Raw genomic sequence first — 22,025 nt, forward strand, 5'->3', positions numbered from 1 at the left:
TGAAAGAGGCTAAGGTCAAACATAGATTAGATAAAAGTATTTTTATTTTTTAATAGTGAATGTCTTAAGGCATGTCATTACTGAAATATAAATAAAATTTAAGTACAAAACAAAACAATGCCACCAGTGGCAACGCTTTTATAAAAGCTAATCACAAATGAGTGTTGAGAAAGGTTTCTTTTAAAATACCATGTTATAGATGTCGTAACCAGCCTTAGGTCCCCAATATGAATAAGCCCCAACCACAAAATTATATGCTATGTAACCTGACATGAAATGATCAATTGTATTATTAGTTTTCTGTTGTAAGTATCAAGCATAAACTTCTTGGAGTGCTTTGCACTCCTAAGCAAATGACAACCATAAACATGTTAAATATACAATAAGCTGGTGTTTCATTTAATATTACTGGCACAGTTACAATATATAAATATAGAATACATATAAAGTCCAGTAGTTCAATTGATAAATTGAATGTTACAACCTCCAGCAATAATATTCTAGTAAGATTTAAAAATTAAGAAAACTCTATGAGTACCAGCAATCTGTAAGCTCAACTAAAATTCGTAAATGAGCACTTGTCAGATATAGGCTTGTAGATGTCGTGAGTACTCAGTAAGTCCAATCCTGCAACTCAGCTGTATGTCTGCAAGTTCCATTGGCCCTTAATTTTTATCCTGATTGTATCTATAAACTCCAGCGAACTTCTATTTTTTGTCCAAAGAGCTGTTTGTCTTGTTCACATGTGTGACCAGTATAATAATGGAGTCCCCTATTAATTGTAACAACCAATATATTTGGCTATGAAAGGTTTAAAACCTTCACCAAAACACTTTGCTAGTCTCGTGATACAAATATTTTTTAGATCTTTCCAAATCGGTGGCTTTAATAAATAGATCTCCCACTATGTGAACAAGAGTTGTCAATGATACTCTTTTCTTATGCAAATCTAATAGAATGCATATCTCCAGTATTTTGTAGGTTTATTATCATGCTTTGTAACCACAATTTTCATGAGATTTATGTATTTTAGGCATTTAATATTTCTAATTTGCCAAGTATTTGGCCAAGTTGTCAATTTTGAGTCAAACTTGACTGTACTGAAATTTCCTAATTTGCAAACTCTAATTGTATTAAATCATTTTTTATTATACGCAAGAGAGCTCTGCCAAACTTGTGCAAGCATAACTTTGATTGTGTAGTACAAATTTGAAAGAAGAGCGAATAGAAAGAAGCATTTGGATTCTAAGTTGTGACTAAAAACATTTGTGATAGAACAAGCTGGAAGCTGTGACTGCAATTTGTTTTTATTATTTTTCATTCATGTTATTATTGTGTGTTTAAATAGAGCATACTGAATCTAAGAAGCAATTGGAGCTGAAGCTGTGACTGGGAGCAATTGTGGTAATATATAGACTATAAGATGTGACTGTAGCTTATATGATTGTCTTAGATTCACACAAATAGTTAGAAATTCTTTACTTCTGAAAGCCTGTGTGACCCATTGGTAGAGAGTTTTCTTATAGAATAGATAAAAATAGACAGATCTAACTTGGTGCACTCTCAATCAGTCCGTGAGTTGGTGTTTGGTATCGGTATCACTATTTCCAATTCCTAGATAGAAGTGTAGTTTAGAGGTTCTTCTTGCCTATTACCCGGTCCACAAGCAAGTGGATTATTTCCAAAAACAAGAGGAAAGAATATTAGTAACATCCTTTAAAAAACCTCGAACTTCTTTCTTACCTTGAGTTGATCCAAGGAACAGTGGGAAGGGGGAGTCTTCCCTTCAAGGTAGTCTCACACATCATGGCTGGTCATCTTATTTAGTGACTGAATTTGAATAAACTATCGGTTGCAAAATATCCACCCAACACATAGTGTAGATCGGTTGATAGGGAAAGCCTTTGATTGAAACCCATCATGCTCTCAAAGAGATTGAATAAGGTAGCATGGATAGGGGGTGCAAATACAAGCATCTTCCAAGAAAGAAGGCTCTTCCACTTGTGCTTTTTCTTTGATCCACACTACCTGCCTAGTCAGCATCAGTAAAAGCATGCAAAGTAAAATCATCAGTTCTATCATTACACAAACCATTTTTCATTGTTTCTTTCAAGTATCTAAAAATTCTTTTTAAAGCGACAAGATGAGTTTCTTTAGGTTCAGCTTGAAATCTTTCAACAATTCCAACTGCACTAGAGTAATTGGGCCTTGTATGAGTTAAATATTGCAAGCCTCCAATCATTGACTTATATCTTGTTTTATCTGGTGATTCATCAATTGCAGTTAGCTTATATTCTGTAACCATAGGTGTCCCTACTAACTGACAGTCCTCCATGCTAAACTTTTTCAACAATTAGTAGACCACCCCATGTTAGATGTCCAAGGTGCATACCACTTGGGGCCAAGAGTGTGAGCGTCATCTCTTTGGCTTAGTGTAAGGATTTCTTTGGGCCAATCCAATCATGCTCCTTTCTTCCAACTCTATTGTGATTGAACCTATCTAATGAATTATGACAATTATATGTATTTTTACTGGTATGCACGAATTTTATGGCAAGAGCAATACCAAAAAAGGCAACATTACAGGATACTCCCTTCTTATATTTCTGTTCCTATTTAACTTCATGATTGCAAGTGCAAAACTCATTTTGACAACAAATCAAGAGGGTTACATATAGGGTTTCTGATTTTAAAATGGAAAAAAATGATGCCAATGATGTCCACCAAACAGTTGGAAGACATCACATGCATCTGCTTTTATTAATTTAAAAGATTACAGAAAGCTTTATTTAAAAAAAAAAAACTAGACAAAAGCCATGGAGACCACAAACCCTCCCCCACCCCTTGAAACCCTAAACACTCACTAATGTCACAGACATCACCATGATCCCCAGCACAAGTGGAATGGCAGGGCAAGGGATGATAACAGGATACAAGGTTGGGGAGTGGGGACTTGCCCCATATATCCGTACTTAAACATCCATCACAGTATAATCTTTAAAATGTACCAAAGGAATTCTTATGAAAACCCAAGCGAGCACATCTTCCATTGAACGAGTACAAAATTAAGATGAGATACAAAATGCTTAAATAACCATTAAAAGTACCTAGAACATTGATCACATAGACATTATCAAGCAAGAGTAGCTTCAAATCATTCCACAGAACTTTCAGTTGTTCATGAAATGTCTTTAACCTTGCCAACCTGCATAGAACAACCGAGAGTAGTTAAATTTTGCAAACATGAAACCTCAATTATTACAGATCCTTTTGGCATCCATTCACAATTTCAAGAACAACTAATTTTGAAAGGACATAAAAGCTAATTATTTTTCATTTAGCATTCAAACAGACAAACTATTAACAAAATACTTGAAAAGGACATCAAAAATGACATTCTTCTTCTTCTGAATGTTGGTACAGCTAGATTATCAAAATTTCAATAGAAGAATAAAGTATCCAAAACCATATGTTCAGCACTGACATTATTTGATGACCTGGAATCGACAAAAAAGGTCAAAATAAGAACTTTTACTGGAATAGTCTAATTAGCATATACGTGGCAAAATGGCATGACAGTTTTTTACCAGATGAAAATCCCTGCAAAGAAGATTTGGATTAGAGGTTAGCTGAAAAGGCTATGTATTTCAAGCATCTGGCAGCGAGTAACAGGAGTTTTATCCACAACAGACTAGGCAAAATTGGTTTATGTAGAACCCTCTGTCTCTGTCATGTGGTAAGAACTTAGATACAGTTTAACATTTAACCAATTGCCATTTGTCTTCCAAGATAAGAAACTCCTATAGGGTTTTCCCTCATATTTCCCATTTATTATTGGCACTTTAGAAGGGCAACCTACCCTTATATGTTTAGACATTCAAAACTGGTCCCAGTCAACTTTTCCCAGCATTCCTGGAAAACATTGAACAGAAGAAACTTTGATCATTGTCGAAACAAATGTTTGTTAACATGAAGGCTATCATTTCTGATTATGTAGTACCAGTTCTACTCTAGAAGTCCTGTGTAGTCCCATGCATAGGGGCAACCTTTTATTAGAGCATTGAGAACTGAGCATTTGGCATTCTGAAATTTCAAGCTTCAGTTAAAATGCTTTTGAGACCAGGTTAAATACTTATAATTTATATGTTATTATATTCCAATACATTTGTCAAGATAATTTCTGAGATAACATTTGATGACGTGCATTGGCATAAGCCTAAAATATTTTATTTTACCAGACACGTCTAACATTTTGCCTTAATTTAGTTTTAATTCAGTAATTTAAATTACTCAGTGAATCAATTACAGTGGTCTAATAGTTAAAATAATATTGTACCTGCACTCATTGTATTTACTTATGTATTTCATTTACAAAGTGCCATAATCCCTATGGTGTAGGTGTACAAAGAACAACAATCCATGCAATGACCATCTAAAGTCCTGAGCTACACAGTGCCATCAAAAGGGCTATACTAACTACGAAGTACAATTTGGGGGAAATAGAACCAAAAGGATCATTTGTATATCAATTAGGCCAAAACAAATTGCCTTCGCATTTCCATGGTCATTAGTTGATGACTCGGCACAACAACTTGACGTAATGACATTAAGTAAGTGAAGATTGAAAGAGAACTCATTTTTCAAATGTAAAATTTGTGTGACTAGTTTGAAGTGACAAAAAGTGGCTTAGTGAACCAATAAACTACACACAGTTCTTAGTAGGTTGCCGCTTCCGTTTCTGGAAGTAACTGCTCTTAGCCAGCAAGATCACATACAGGACAGACTTCTTGGAAGCACACTTAAATGTGTTCCCTTTCTAAGCAACTTATTATTTCTAAAACCAAATTCAGCATTTTTCTTTCATGGCAATTGTATGTTTCAAGTTTTGCGAAAAGGTATAGAGTACTTCTGATCATGGGGGAATGGTGAATAGGAAAATTCCCTGCCTGCCATGTCCCTCCGTCATTGAACTCGGCCTTCGAGCTCTTTTAACCATGTAATTCCAATAATAATAAATATAAAAGTTAAAATTAAAATATTTATTTTGATTTTAGGCACCAGTAATTGGACCATAAGATCTAATCTCAAAATAGATATTTAGGTGGCAATGTTTTTTCCATTTTTGGCAACTCATATTGGTGAATATTTTGGGGTAATTCACAAATTTCTATTTGCACTGCTTGGGATGAAACCCTCAAGTCAGTGACAACTTGTAGGATGACAACCTTGGCATTCTTGTATTTTCTGGGCAGATCCTATCAGGGATTTAGTTTGGGCTGGAACTCACAAATTAGTTCTTCACTTACTGGTCGTACAGCTAGTTGGAAAGGTGTTTTGGGAACATAACGGGCAGCACATGCGTTAAACCTCTTTGCAATCAGATTTGGGCTGCTAGATAGATCACTCACCATTTTCAGTGTATTGTGCACAATTTATAGAGACATGATCACCCCAAGCACAGATCTGGAAGCAGCTTGCAGCTGTTTAGTGGAATACACTTGGGCTATTGTGAGGCGACAGTTGACAATCCAAAAGCAGATCTCGGGTGATAGAAAAGTAGTGATATGTTTACAGGAGTCCAAATAGACCTCAAACTCTACATGATCATTGAGAGATCTAATGCAAAAACAAAAATCATTTGCAGACCTATTTGAGGGTTTCATGCCTCAAGGTCAAGGGCAAGCATTGATTGAAAGCCACCTACAAAACCCTTTGGTGATCCTCTCCCTTAGTCTTTGCCTTGCACAAAACCTTAGTCTGAAAAGGCATTCAAATGGCCTGTCAACTGGCCTGGTTACTCAGAAATTGTATTTCTTCAAACTCGTACTGTACCAGGTTCATAAATTGCAAGTTTATTTCTGATATGAGTTGTTAAAATAACTAAAGTGACTGCAGTTGTGTTTAAATTTCAATTTTTGAGTTTCACTACTAAAAAGATGTAAAACTGTAAAAGGCATCACTGTTATTGCACTATTTATGTAGACTGAGTGTGCGATCAACAAACTATCACTGCTTAAGGCAAATTATAAATCATAGGGTTATTACAGTTCTATTGGAGCAGCAGTACTGCCAGCCTGTGGGTCTCATTTTGTGAAAGCAGATCGACAATGTATAGCTGAGTGAAAGGGAACCTTGAACAAAGAACATGGATTGGTGCCCTATATTCTTACCAAAGAAAGAAAACACAAATCTTAAACAACAGCTTTTGTAGCAATTGTATAGTAGCCCTAGAACCCTAAATGCATTTAGCAGAACACAACAAGATGATCCTGTTTGAAAGGCAGTAAAGGATCATTCGAAAGTGATGTGTGCAAAGTTCCAAACTTGCTGCCTGCTGTAAAATATGAACAGGAGTCTGCTACTTATAAATCCAATGCTACCTATGAAGAATACTTGAAGATATTAAAAGAAAACAGAAGAGAAAGAGGGAAAAAATTGTATGGAGGAATCAAAATCGCAAGCAGAGGCCAAGCAGAAAACCAAGAATCAAACCGAATGATTCCGAAGTTGCATGTAAAGAAAAGAGAGAATATCAAGAAATGAACACAGAAGAGAGTTGAAGAAGAACAAGGAAGAACTCACATCAGATTTGGGCTCCGAATTGAGAGCATAGACAGGATTAAGACAAGACGTTAAGAATGAAATACCTTTCAAAGAGTATGTCGATCTCAAGATACAACGAGAGTGAATAACAAGCAAGGAAACGGCAGAATCAAACCAACAGGACATTGAAACTCAACAATTCTTTATACTAGAACCCAAGGGGTCTATTAAAAAAAAATGAAGTTGAGGGTACTATTATCTCCAAAATTTGCACCCTAATGCTTAAGTCCTAAAACCTCAGTAATTTTGGAGCAACATGGGATCAATCAGAGGTTGTGGGTAACCTATGACCTGACTGAACCTCCGGATTGTAGGCCGGTTCCTATCTGATATATCTGATGAACTCACCTATACTAATAAAAGATGTAAAATTTGCATGAAAAAGGGGTAAAGAGGTAGGCTTGTAAATGGAAAACCTAAAATGACGAAAATTAAGGTGATACACCAGAACAATAATGGAGATTACTATTATATTATGTGACATAATGAACGCTTTCAATAGATAACCACAAAACACACCTTGAAGGAAATGTTAATTTGTATAAATATTTCAAGAGAAGGCTAAAGATGAATATTACGAAAGGAAATACATCACAATCAAATATATCACCAAGGAAACACAACTCAAGCCCTATGAATAACAGATATCACACATGAAAGATGTAAAACAAGACATTACCCAAAAGGTTTCTGAATAGAACACAATTGGATAACATCAATCACCAAAGACATGCAACCAAATTTTTACTCCAAAAAAGCCAAGTCCAATGAAAATTGTATTACGATCAAAAGCCCAAAGAACAATACATCTGCATGAATAGCTCAGAAAATTTGAGAAAAAGATGCGAAGGACAGAAAATCACATATGCATCCCTCTTCACTCGAAATCAAAACCCCTTCTCTATCAAAAAGAGAAGTATATAACAATAATGAAATACAATCATCTTCTCACAAAATCGAGAAGTGAGGGTTGAATATCAGAGAAAATACTAACAAAAAGAGTCTAAATACTTTGAAATCATGTCACATGCATTCCAAATTCTGCCTTGATCAAATATACATGATGACAAGTCAAAGAAGACTCCAAAAATGCAAAAAATCCCTCCACAATTGACTCCAAATTCCTAAGTCAGAACTCCAAGCCTAAAAATAATAATTGAGACACATGGCATTTTGACTGGTCATTACCATAAGTCATTGTATCCTAAACCAAGCTTCACTCCCTTGGAAATAGGCCTTAAGAATGCTAACTCCCCTTTGACACTTATTTAATTGCATCTTTAATATTTATTAATATATAGTTGATTTATAATGAATACCAACTATAATAATAATAATCATAATTAAATAAGATGCAACTAAAATAAGAAAAAATCAAATTAACTAAAAAAAAAATTTACTTAAAAATTATGTCTTAAACTTTTAGTGTAATTAACAATTTACATCTTCGCTCATATGAAACTGCGGACCTGAAATATTATGAAACACAACCTAATATGTTATGGAAAAAGTAAGACCAAAACACACTGTCTTATTTCATTGTTTCTTTGTCGATTCATGGGAAGAGGATGTTGTCGGTAAAATTGTAAAACAACCGACAGGGCTCTTCGGGAAGGTTCTTGTTATGTAGCCGTAAAATTGCAAAACAGCCGACAGGGCCCTTCAGGAAGGTTCTTGTTATGTAGCCGACGAGCCCTTCGGTAATTGTTATGTAGTCGGGAAGGTTCTTCGGGAAGTATATATACACCATCCGAGATCATTGTAATCATCATCATAAGCATTATGTAATCTCTTTGGCATATGCGAATAATAAAAGGAGTAGTGTTGTTCTTGTCTATTGTTTGTGTGAATTAATCTATTTACCCCATACGATAAACATTTGGCATCGTTGCCCAATGGACCTGGAACGAAGGCAGAGGAATGAAGACTAATGCCGAATCAGCTGAACAAAAATAAGAATAAGCTAAAGGAAAAAGATAAAATACGCACAACACAAGGGAATTTAATTTTGGCACAACAGGCCGAACGCAAACGAAGGTTTCAGCAGATTGCCAACAGACATCGAAGCACTGAGGAATTGCTGGAAGAGACTCGACAGCGGTTGGATTTGGTGGAAGAAGCAAGGGAGGAATTTCTTAACCTGCATACGTCAAGGGAAGAGAATCCAAACGAAAAGGAATTAACTCACACAGCTCGGAGTTCCGAGGGAGCACGAGCGTGGAGTGAACTCTTCGTTCGAGATACACTTCCAGAACGGACAGCTTCGCTTGACGAAAACCCTTCTTCACCAAATAGCATGACTATCGGAAATAAAACAACTGTCCGAAATAGCGCAAGTGTTTAAAACAGCACGGGTGTTCAAAACAGTGCGAGTGTGCAGAACAGCTCAAGAGTGCAAAACAGCATAGGTACACAACAAATCCCTCAACCTCGAATAGAAATGGCTGGACCAAAGGAAAAATTGCCAAAGTTTGATAGTGATGAAACGGCCGACCCAATCAAACACTATAAGACATGCGAAACAATTTGGACGGCGAATGGCGTAACTAATATAGATGAATGGGTGCGACAATTTTCAGCAACCCTAAGGGGTGTAGCAATTGATTGGTTTGCTGACACAGATCCCCAAAAATTAACTACATGGGCGGACGTTAAAAAAGACTTTATCACCGAGTTTCAATTGTTACGCGACAACAATGAAATCATAGCAGAAATCTACACCACAAAGCAAGGGAAAAATGAAACCGTCCGTGTATATGCCAAAAAGCTCAAAGAATTAATAAATAAAATGGAAAGTAAGCTGGCAGATGGGCTGAAAAAGCAATGGTTTATCGAAGGACTATGTCCGGAGTTAAGGAAGAAAATGAAGATTGTGCCGCCATCATCATACATCGAAGCATACATTAGGGCGATGGACTTAGAGAGTGAACAGAAAACAAAGAAGAAGAAGAAAAGTAGCTCATCCGACTCAAATGATGCGTCTTCAGAAGAAGATAGCAATGATGACGAGAAGGGCAGCAAAAAGGTCTGAGCTCTCCAGAAGGATATGATCTGAATGATGAAGGAATTTAAAAATATGCAAAAAGAAACGAAGGGAAGCAAGCTATGGTGCACCGAATGCAAGACAGAAGGTCACATGAAGGGATCCTGTCTGAAGAACCAGTTCTGTGAGATATGCCAGATTATGGGACATTCCATAAAAGAATGCCCCTTCAATATGAAAACAAGAGGACCTCAACAAGTGCTCCTGACACAGGAGGCTTCTGCATCTGAAGGGAGCGAAAACACCAACAGTGATGGTGCCACTTTGGATGAGTATAGAAACAATAGAAGAGGAAAAAACAACAATACCAACAATAATAATAGGGGTCGCAGCCAAATTCAGTACGATGCGAACAGCTGCCCGATGGTTCAATACTGAGCATGCAATTTGTGAGGCCACTTTGCACAAAACTGTACATGAACGAATACACCAAAATTGTTATGTCGATGGTGCAGTCTGGGACATCATGAAGATGCCAAGTGCCCAAAATCAGGAGTCAATTTGATCACCATCGGGACAGATAAAGAGGAGGTTCTGGCAATCACACGGAAACAAGCAAAACTGTACCCCAACCCGACGGAAGAAAAGAAGAGATTGGAAGAAGCGCAGGAGGAAATTGACAAAGCAACGCAGGCAGAGAAATCACAACTGAAGGATACTACCGGTACCTCAACAAGGAACTACGCAGAACAGAACATCATACAGTAGATATTACAAATTGAAGTACTAGTCAAAATAAACGATCTGCTGCTCACAATGCCTCAACTCTGATCGACACTCACAAACATCGCTCCAACTACTAAACTACCGAGAGAACAAGGGAGATGGAAAGGGGAGCAAGTGCAGAGGATCCAATGCTGCTAGCCCTTACATCCGGACAGCATCCGACAATCGTCGAGATGGGAATTCTGGGAACTGTTCTGACAGACACAATTGTGGATAGGGGGTCAGGCATGAATGTGTTACCAAAAGATACCTGGAAGAAGTTGGGACAACCGACGTTGTGGCCACCTACCTTCCAATTCTTGACGGTAGACCAATACGGCATTAAACCTCTCGGGATCCTAATGGCACAACCAGTAACTATTGGAACACAGCCATTCCTACTCGATTTCGAAGTCATCTCGTTGAAGAGGAGAGAATATGACGCCATTTTGGGCCATGGATGGCTCATACAAGCAAATGTCAAGCATGACTGGAAGAAAAATACACTATCACTGGAAAGTAAAAGACGAAAATTCATCATTGATTTACACACGCAAATGGTGGGCGAAGAAGCTCTATCATCTTATTCCGAAGACGAGGATGAAGGGAAGTAGCGAATGGAACTAGATCAGGAGGGAGTCCTACAATTGGAAGGTGGATCGACGAACAATGATTTGGATTCGGTGAACGAATTATTTCACTGGCAGATGAAGGATTATGAGCTATTCCAGAGCTGCAACATACTAATGATAGAAGAAGGGCACAACGGAGATGGATTTCCAAAAGAGTTCAGCGAAATATAAGAAGGGGATGCACCACTGGATGAAACACCCGCCCATGTATTCGGTGATGGGAAGATGATCAAATATAACGAAGCCACACTACAAACCATGAATTTAGGAAATGAGGGCGAACCAAAAAACATACTAGTGGGGGATAACTGGGATCCAGTACTAAAAGCAACGGCATTTAAATTTTTTTTGGAATACAAAGATGTATTCGCATGGACATATAAAGATTTGAAGGGAGTTCGACCGGAGCTGTGTGTTCACCGCATTCCGTTAGTCGAAGGTGCAGCGCCTGTATGGAATCGGCCTTACAAGATGAATAGAAACTACACAGCACAGGTTACAGAAGAAATTAACCAAATACTAGAGGCAAGTATTATTTTAAGGTTCAAACAAGTGAATGGGTGTCACCCATAGTCATATCCCTGAAGAAGGATACCACCCAAATCAGGATGTGTCGATTTCAGATGCCTCAATGCGGTAACAATCAAGGACCCCTTCCCAATACCATTCACAGACAGCATATTGGAGGAGGTAGCTGCACATGAGATTTATTCACTTATGGATGGGTTTTTGAGATACAATCAGATTTGCATAGTAGACGACAAACTGAAAACGACATCTGTGGTAGAAGGTGGGGTGTACGCATACAACCGAATGCCATTCGGCCTATGCAATGCACCGGCTACGTTCCAAAGAATCATACTACACATATTTGACAAAATGTCCATCAGGAATTTCAAAGCATTCCTAGACGACTGGTCCGTATTCAGCACTGAAGACAAACATCTAGCAGCGTTGGGCGAATGAATGGAAAGATGTCAAAGGGCGTGCCTCGCTTTAAATCAAAAGAAATGTAGATTCATGGTCTCGCAGGGAAAATTACTCAGACATATAGTCTACAAGGAGGGGTTCAAAACAAATCCAAACAAAGTTAGAGTGATAATGGAAATGCAGCCATCTACAAACGTAACAGAGGTAAAGTCATTCTTGGGACACATAGGCTATTATAGAAGATTCATCAAAAACTTTGCCAAAGTATCATACCCACTAGACACGTTAACATGCAAAAGGGTACCGTTCAAATGGGAGAAAGAACAGGATGAGTCATTCGAAGGGTTGAAGGTACGGTTGGCCACAGCACCTACATTGGCGTACCCAGATTGGAACAAGGAATTTCATGTTCACATGGATGCATCCAACTATGCAATCGGAGCAACTGTGGCGCAGACAAGCAACCACGGACTAGATCACCTGATATATTTTGCCAGCTGACTACTGTCAAAAGCAGAACAGAACTGCAATACAACAGAACGAGAAGCCTTAGGAATGGTCTACGTAGTGCAGAAGTTTTGACATTACTTGTTGGCGACACCATTTGTGTTTTATGTCGACCATCAAGCTTTGTTGTACTTGGTGAATAAACCTATCATCCAAGGAAGAATCGGCCAGTGGCTACTTTTGTTGCAGGAATCCACCTTCAAGATCATTGTACGGCCCAGGAAGCATCATATCAAGCAGACCATCTGTCGCAAATTAAAACAGGTGAACCGGCGGACGGAGTGAATGATGATTTCCCTGACGCACAGTTATTCCAAATTGCGGTGCTACCAAAATGGTGCACGAGTATTGGAGAATATTTTTCTACGCGACATGCCACAAAATGAAAGGCGAAAGTTAGTAATCAGGAGCCATACATTTCAGTTGATTAATGGATTACTGTACAAGATGGGGCTTGATCACATCTTGCGACAGTGTGTGTTAGACGAGGAAATACCGAGGGTGTTGAAGGAAGCACATGAAGGTCTAGTAGGAGGGCATATGGGACCTGATACCGTAGCGCGAAAAATATTGCTGGTAGGACTGTGGTGGCCGATAGTGTACAATGACGCACGCAAATGGGTCGTTGGGTGTGACACTTGCCAAAGGGCCAGAAAACCACTAAAGAGAGATTTTATGCCGCTTCACCCCTCACATGCACAGGAATTATTCGAACGATGGGGATTGGATTTCGTAGGACCCATGAGAGTAAGCCGAAGACACCGATGCCAATATATAGTCGTAGCTACGGAATACTTAACAAAGTGGGTGGAAGCACAGGCTCTTCAAGATAACTCAACGGTCAGTACAGCAAAATTCATATATGAGCAAATAATCACTCGGTATGGGATTCCACTTCAGATAACGAGTGATCGTGGAGGGCATTTTGTCAATCACGTCATTAAACTGTTAACAACGGAATTCAAGATATATCATTCTCTATCAAACCTGTACTACCCATGAGCAAATGGACAAGCTAAAGCTACGAACAAGATCCTGGTAGCAATCATCTACAAGCCATGTGCAGTTGAAGGTGAAGACTGGGAGGAGAAACTACCCTTTGCTCTCTAGGCATACAGCACGGTATACAAGGTAATACACCATTCTAGTTGATGTTTGGACAGGAGGCAGTGGTACCAACAGAATTTATGATATCGAGTCTCAGGATCGCGCTGGAGAATAAGTTGGGCGACATGGAAAGTCTGAGGGAAAGGCTGTATAACCTGAACAAACTCGAAGAAAAGCGGCTACTGGCACAATGGGCAACAAAGGTGACGCAGAACAGGTGCAAAGCATGGTATGATAAACACTTGAAACTGAACAAGTTCGAACCAAGACAGCTAGTGTTGAAGTATGAAGGATGGAACGAAATCACACCAAGCAAGTTTAAAGTCAAATGGGTCGGGCCATACTAGATCCAAGAAGTAGGTGATAACGAAGCAATAAAGTTGTGGACACCGGATGGGCAAGAAATTCTGGAAATGGTGAACGGGTCGAAATTGAAAATATATCAGGCGCGACCTATTTCGTCATCAACAAATATCAAGGAGCAGTAGAATTTTTGTCTTTAAAAAAAAAAAGGAAGAAGAGAGTCACCATACGGTAACTTAAGACAAGCTAGAAGGCACCATATGGCAGCTTCAATTGCCATACGGCCTTTTCAAAACCCCCATACTGAAAGCACAGCAAAGATTTTATTGTTCTACTGTACAGACTTTTTGTTATTCCACTGTGAGGCCATCAGAGGTTGAAGAGGTATCTAGCAAGCACCGTATGCTCTTCTTGTTTTACCGTACGGCCTCCCTTTTCCAAACATTGTACGGAGTTTTATGTTATTCAAACGTAGGAGCTAAGTAATCACCATACAACCAATTTATATGGTCTGTGGGCACCGTATGGCTTGATTCAGGAGAATTAGGAAAACATCTAAGGCATTCCATACGCTAGTAAGGAAACTTACAGGCCGTACGCTCAAGAAGAACAACGGAAGTTTGATTGTTCAGAATTGCAGAAGACCACCGTACGGCTTCCTCTATGAGCCTCATGTCCGTACAGAATATACAGTCAAGCATCTCAATTATTCGCTATACGGTAGTATGAGTTGTCCTAGTAAGCACCATACGGCCCTATTAAGTAGCATCTGGTAGGCACCATATGATCTTTGTTCAAGACCCTTGGGCTCCTTCTCTAGCTATAGCGTACTAGGTTTAACAATTCATACGGCAATTCCTTGCATTCTGGTTCATGCATGATCAATACAGTTTTCTAAAAGTCTTCACATTGTCTGTATGCCATTTTGTTGCTTGTTTTTTATGGTCTGTACGGCATAGGAGATAATAGATTGTAGTCAAGTAGAAGCTCGTATGGACATCTGAATACTTCTGGAGAAAGGGTACAAAAGGAAAGGCCGTACGGCCAATCAGATGAAATAACTTGAACGAAATTAGAGTAGAAGTCTAAAGGCTATATCATTCGGCTATGCAAGTGAGGGATTGTTTAGCTTTCATCCGTAAAGCTTGAGGAAGGGTCGTACGGACGTCAAGGAAGGAAAAGAATTTGTAGAGAAATAACTGACCAAAGAATAAATGGAGTCTACAGGCAAGAGAAAGTGGAAAAGAGAGTTGGAAGAATCGACAGCAGGGAAGGGCATGAAAATGCCAGGTAACCAAAATGAAGGCATCAGTAGCAGCAGCAAGCAGAAGCATAAGGCACAAGCACCTGCAACCACTGAGATCACACCTCAAAATATAGCATTTGAAGGATTGAGCGGTATGGACTGTAGAAAGTGGTGGCAGGAAACTTAGGACAGTCACCTAGTAAAAGCCAGCATCAGAAGGGCACAAGTGGAATGGGCAATTCGGATGCCTTTTTTTGCATTTGAAAATACGAGGGTTTCCTGCGCGTCATGATTGAGACTTATGGCAAGGGCTCTCAGAAGAGTACATTTCAATACTTGGGAAAAGACTTGGTAGTTTCATTCAAAGCAGCAGATTTCACGCGGGTGTTTGGCATACCAAGGCCACAGGGCAAGAAGGTTCAGCCTAAGAAGATTTCCAAGGAGGTAAAAATGTTTTTGATCAAAGTGGTATGCGGAGACATGGCCGAAGCAGAACAGGAAGCGTTGGCTGAGACATCAAAAGGTAGTGGATTGAAAAAAACTGACATCCAAGAGGGACCGTGGCAATGCCTGATGGATTTAGTTAAGCGCAGACTTACAGGATCAAGTAGGGCATCTGATATCTCCTTTCCGCAGGTATCCATGATGAACGGCATAATCAATGGGAAGGTGTATGATTGGGCATCTATGCTGGCTGAACACATGCATGAATTTATTACTCTTCAGCATAAGACATTTTATATGCCGCATTATGCCATAGGTCTCTTCCTCGATGCTACAGCACAGATGATTCCAGAAGATAGGTTGGAGGTGAGACCTGGACCATTAGCTCCCAAGGAACCTCCTATCATGCAGTGGAAACACTTAGACTTAGCTATTGGGCAAAAGGGCTCTGTAGGACAGAAGAGACCTCGGCTAGATACAGGAGGTGATACGGACAATGGCCGACAGGAGACATCTTTCGAGGAGAACAACATGGGAGAGGAGGAAGGGGAAGATGATGACGAAGAGGTTGAGATTGTTATAGCCACTCCTTTGTTATTTTTGCGCCCTACACTATCTGTCACTTCCTGTCTGGTCCCAGCAGGTCTGCACATGGTGCATATACTAGGGTTTGGATAGACATGGCAGCCGATAGTGATGACTGCAGCGCCCTAGTAGGCGGTTACAATAGCAACACGAGGTAAGGCCTCCCCCAGTCCGACCAATAGTTGGGTTTGCCGTGGGATTTGCATGGGTGGCAGCACCTGTTAACTGAGAGAGTATGCCAGCTCTTGCTGAAGCACTTCTGGTAGCAAAAATCGTGGCACCTACCAAAGCACAACCAGCAGCCGAAACTATGGCTCCTTCAGTAGAGAGTGTACCAGAGGAGGAGAGGAGATTGCCATGGAGGTACCCGACCTACCAGTACCAGAGATAGCAAAGAGCCAGCGTACACCTGGTGTGCACTTGGATGTAGTAGGGTCGGATGCAGTAGTTACGGTGGATGCAGCACTCTTAGCATCACCTAAGCGTGATAGGGAGAGTAGAACTCAAAGGTTCAGTACTTATTTGAGTACGCGGTTCCACCGTACTCCAGTCCCTCAGGTGGCCTATATGCAGACACTAACACGGGACAACATTCCGAAGGAAGACACTCAGCAGGCACAGGTAGCGGAGCCAATTCAGGATGTGGGACCATCGCATAGTATTGTTGAGCGTATGGAAAAAGCAGTAAAGACGGCTATGGGTGTGCAGCAGGAACATCCAGTAGTGCACGAGACAGGATGAGAGGCATTTCTTGCTGATGTAGCAGCTCTAGCGTCTCGAGCTCGCCAAGTGTTAGCTTCGACGGAGACTCAATCATGAAGGAGCTAGAGGGAGTCATCTTTTATGAGATTGGGATGCCTAGCTGCCTGTACAGTCTATTTTGAGGAGCGGGGATGGCCGGATGTGGAGACTGCAGAGATGCGACAGGATTGGGCCACGATGAGAGATCCTAGTATGGAGAGCCAAGTAGAGGCTTTGATTCATGAGGTAGTGAAGTTATACAGGAAGGCATATTACACTCTTCGGAGGAGCCAGGTAGATCAGGTAGCAGTTGAGAGGGCTCGGGAGGAGTCAACTGTCAGGTTGGCCTTAGAGAGGGTGGCCTGGGAATCCGAGAGGGCAGCCCTATTAGACAGACAACGTCAGCTACAGAAGTTGGCAGTAGGAAAGGAACAGTTAGCAGCTGAAAAGGAACAAGTGGCAACAAGAAAGGAGAAAGAGTTGGGGGAAATTGCAGAAATGATGCAATCAGCACTAGAGCTTCAGATGGAGGAAGAAGCAGAACTGAAGGTTAGGAAAGAGCAAGTCTACAAGCTACGAGTGGAGCTGAACGAGTTGAGAGCGCGGACGGCCACTATGCCAGGGATGCATCCCTCTGTTTAGTATTTATGTATTGATGTACTTTGGTTATTTTGAGTTTTGTTGTATTGTCGTCCGGAGACGACTTTTCTTTTTGGGGGGGATGATGTTGTCGGTAAAATTGTAAAACAACCGACAGGGCCCTTCGGGAAGGTTCTTGTTATGTAGCCGATGGGCCCTTTATTAATTGTTATGTAGCAAACAGACCCCTTCGGGAAGTATATATACACCATCCAAGATCATTGTAATCATCATCATAAGCATTATGTAATCTCTTTGGCATATGCGAATAATAAAAGGAGTATTGTTGTTCTTGTCTATTGTCTATGTGCATTAATCTATTTACCCCATACGGTAAACAGAGGAGTAGGGTTTGAAGAAACCCTTAGCGGCCATGGCTGAGAGATATTCATTTCATTTTTTGTTTTCTTCATGCCGCCACGATGATTATTTTTGATGCCACCATTCTTGATAGAAATCGCAGGTCTTTTACTGGGTTGTATTTGTTGCGATGAATGGAGGCATTTTTCTGTGGTCTTCTTGTCCTGCCTGGCTTTCCTTTCTGATCTCTGCTGTTGTGGTTTTTGTGGCTCGCATTTGGGTGTTTCGTTTTCTTATGGCTTTGAGTTTCAGCTGTAGTCGCGAGCCATCAGTAAAGACTCGTGTATTTTAATGCTTTGAAAACCAGATCAGATCATTCTTCTTGCAAATCGTGACTATTTTGGCTTATATCTGGATCCATTAGAAACATTGAACTGGGTTTTCTCTGATTGCCATTCTGGACTCCTTACTTATGTCATCTCTGGATCTTATGGCAGGTGTTCTTCCCCATTTGTAAGTTTACTCCAAAACTGTGTTCTCTTTGTTACAATCTACTATTTGTTGTGGCTTCATGGGTATTTTCTGGAAGTTCCTTGTAGAAGCCCTTTATCATCTTCTTTGAATATTATATCTTTCTTTTTGAAAATAGTGGGCTTCATTTAAGAAATGTGTAAATTGTTTTCCTGCTGTAGACATTTATACTTTTGATCAATTTTGCATTTCCACCTTTTCTGGGTGCAAATTTCTAAGCATTCTTTCTCTTCCAGTCTCACTATTTTGAGCTTTTCTTGTAAATCTTCTCCAGTTTGGCACTTATAGTAATAATTATCTTGATCTTGGAAATCTTATTATCGGACAGTGCTGAATATTTCCTTTTACATTGGATTCAAGTGCAATTGTTTCTCTCTGGCCTCATCAATGTTGAGAAGCTTAAGCATATAGTTTTGTTGATTGTAGTGCTGCTACAGCAGATTCCATAACAAAATCTGTTATTTCTCGATCATTTATGAGTCTTATCTTTTCTTAAAGTTTCTCTGCTCTCCCTGTAGCATGCTAATACTCAGCTTGCTGATGTCTTGATTTGCATTAAAACAATGCTTTGCTAAACATTTGCGGTTGTAGTATTCATTTATGCTGCAATTTATTTCCCTTCCACTATTACGTTACATTTTGCAGATGAACTGTATGAAGCTTTATTGATCACAAACGCTTACTGACAGCGAATGTTCAATGTAACAAAGACCCTGTCACCCTTTGATCATGCATGGTTTATCATTATCTCTTTGTCATGATTGGAACCAACTTGCTGTTCTAAAATTTTTGTGTGTTTACAATGCATTCCTCATAGTTTTTGCTATTTCTGTTGAGTTTCCTTTCATTACTGATGTTCCCTTTGCTTTAAAGCTTGTACTATTTGCTGCTTATAACGTGTTTCTTAAAATATTTCCAGTTTTGTACAAGATTATAACAACACATTAGCAATTTACTACTCCTCTCCTGATATTCTGGTACTTATTTTGATGATCCTACAGATTCAGCTTTGAAGATTGTGTATATCAATCATCTTAATATCATACCTTTACTGAAAGTTTTGTTTGTATCACTTTGCATATTTGAAATTTGTAAGAATAATGCCATCAAGTACGCAGCTGAAAACAGTTTCAATTCATAGTACATGAGCATTTTTGTTGTAGCATTTCAATGATTTTGTAGCTGTATTTATTTTCTCAATCTGCACTATTTTGCTATACATCCACTGCTGTAGTATTCTTTGCTTTGAGTATTACCATTTTGAGAAATTTAAAGCTTACCCAACCTGATACTTGGATACTTATTAATCTGAAAATTCTCATTTCCCTGTAGAAGTATTTATGTTCTTGTTATCCATATCGAAACAAAAGGTTTCAAGCCATTGAGATTTCTTTGATTTGTCCCTTTAATGTTTGTTTTTCTGATGTTGAACTTGTTCAAGCATCTCATTTGTACAAGTAAAAAGTTTCATAAAATTAATATGTCCCTTTAATGCTTTTGTTCTTACTTGTTATGATCATCTTCATAGGTCCTATCTTTTATAGACACGTCGGGCTCAATAACCCTTGTGGTAGCCTACGGTTATATCTGCATGCTTTATAAAAGATAGGACGTTGCTCAAGAAACAAACATGTTAGCAGTAAAGCATTTGTCGTGATTGTTTTCCCTTTCTGCTGATATATGTTTTTAACTTGTTGAGATGAGTAGCATGATAGGAATATGAATGTGAGGCGAGGTGAGATGCTGGTATTATTTATATATATTGGATCTAACAAACCTTTTTCTATGAATGCAAGGGTCAGATGCATAGAAGGGACGTGGTTCGAGGCAGCGAAACAATAAAAGCGAGTGGATGCAACTCAACCAATCATTACAGGCAATGACTGGTGCCCATGACCTTTCCTCTCTTTCTACATCTTTCATGTTATTTATTTTGGTACAGTAGGAATATATATCAATAGATAGGGACTACTCTCATGGTCAATTGTGTGAGAAAATTTCACTTTCAGCATTTGTTTATCATTTCATGCTTGTAAATATCAATTGTATTATCATGGTGAATAATACAAGGACATTATCTATTCTTTCAATATGAATTAAAAGTATTTATGTTTTTTGCAATTCTGAGTATGACTTGAAAGTGATAAACATGTATGCTTTTCTCCATTTGAATTTTAATAGAATTTTAGCATGAGTTGAAATTAAGTAACGTTTTTGGCAACCTTTGTTGATTGTATGTCTGCTAGACTTTTGACCAATTGCCTTGGACATTCATTGGGCATGAGAGTTTGAATTTTACGCACTCCTAAGACCTAAACCAGACCTAACACTAATTCTAAAGTTGCTGGTTGGGTTTGCGATGCATGTGAATGAGCCTAATGAGACCTAAAACTTCTTATTGAACTGATTGACATGTATGATCAGACCCAAGTATCAACTTCAGAAGTTGAAACCTTCATAGTTATCCATCTTAGGCATGCATGTATGAATGTATATATTGAATGGATGCAGGTGATTAGTAGATGTATGGGTATGCATATAGTTAGGGTTGACGGCAAAATGTATGAGTATGAACTTGACAGTGTGACATTAAACAGCTGCGACATTAGTTGTATGCATATGCATGTGTGTGTGTTGATTAGGTGCACGCATTCAACCTGTGCATACATATGTGTATGAATTAGGTGGGCAGGTATGAAATGAAACTTGAACAACCTAAACCAGTAACTTGACAAAACTAAAAACTTAAGGAAAATACGAAAATACCTTAGGAAAGAAAACAACTGACATGTGTTGGACAGCACTTAAGAAAAACTTAAACTAATATACAGATGCATTTATTGAAAGCATGAAATCTAAACCTAGAAAACAAATAAAAAGATAGATCATACCTCAAAGTAAGCCTTGAGGTGTATCCCATTGAGAGGGATTGGTAGAACATCTCCTTCAATAGTTGTGAGTTAAAACGCATTGTGTTTTTTGCATTCAATTATTTGAAATTTAGCATGTTGCCCTAGTCTTGTCTTGAGAACATCCCATTTCAGTACCAAATCTCATTCTTTCAAATGACGATCAATTGCCTTTTTGTCAAAAGTTCTCTTGGTAAGAAGTTGTTGATGTTCCATTTCTTGCAATGCTGTTCTTGTTTCTTCATCTAATTCCAGCAACTTACCATACCGTAATTTGAGGGGATCATCCTCTTCAAATATCATTAATTGATCAGCTAGTTCCAATGATGGGAACTTCGTAGAAATAGGCAATCTAGTTGGTTTACCGTATACAAGCACATAAGAAGAATTTTCAAGGATCCTTTTTTGTGTGATTCTATCCAGCTAAAGCATTGATTTCAATTTTGAATGCCAATCGCACTTATTCTCCTCTAGAGTGCTTTTGATTATCCTCATCAGATTCTTATTTGTGCTTTCTGCTAAACCATTACCCTGAGGGTAATAATTTGAGAATGTATTAAGATATATGTCATTCTTCAATGCCCATTCAGTAACTTTAGCTCCCACAAATGCTAAAGCATTATCTGAAATTATTGAGTCAAGGATACCAAACATGGTGATCAAATCATCATAAAAATTTATTACAGCCGTTTCATTAGCTTCTCTCAGTGCTACTGCTTTAGTCCAATGCATAAAATAATCAATTGTGGTTAAGATTCATTTGACCTGTACTAGAACTGGGGTTAATGGAACCCACAAAA

The 22,025-nt window shown here is 39.0% G+C and overlaps 1 protein-coding gene across 3 annotated transcripts in view; it reads right to left on the reverse strand.

Moving 5' to 3' along the window:
* The window catches only part of LOC149527823 (putative sphingolipid transporter spinster homolog 2), a 292,780-nt gene that overhangs the window by 174,157 nt on the left and 96,598 nt on the right, over positions 1–22,025 (reverse strand). For all 3 annotated transcript variants that reach the window (XM_089812102.1, XM_089812103.1, XM_089812101.1), the window contains 2 exons: positions 3,108–3,205; positions 190–266 (listed from right to left, as the gene is read on the reverse strand). In XM_089812102.1, coding sequence (XP_089668228.1) covers positions 190–266; positions 3,108–3,205 — 175 coding nt within the window. The remainder of the gene's footprint in view (positions 1–189; positions 267–3,107; positions 3,206–22,025) is intronic.

The sequence above is a fragment of the Cupressus sempervirens genome, unplaced genomic scaffold, assembly GCF_028749045.1.
Source record: "Cupressus sempervirens isolate cs-2001-9-10 unplaced genomic scaffold, ASM2874904v1 CseChr00s100002_03, whole genome shotgun sequence".
In the NCBI taxonomy this organism is placed as follows: domain Eukaryota; kingdom Viridiplantae; phylum Streptophyta; class Pinopsida; order Cupressales; family Cupressaceae; genus Cupressus; species Cupressus sempervirens.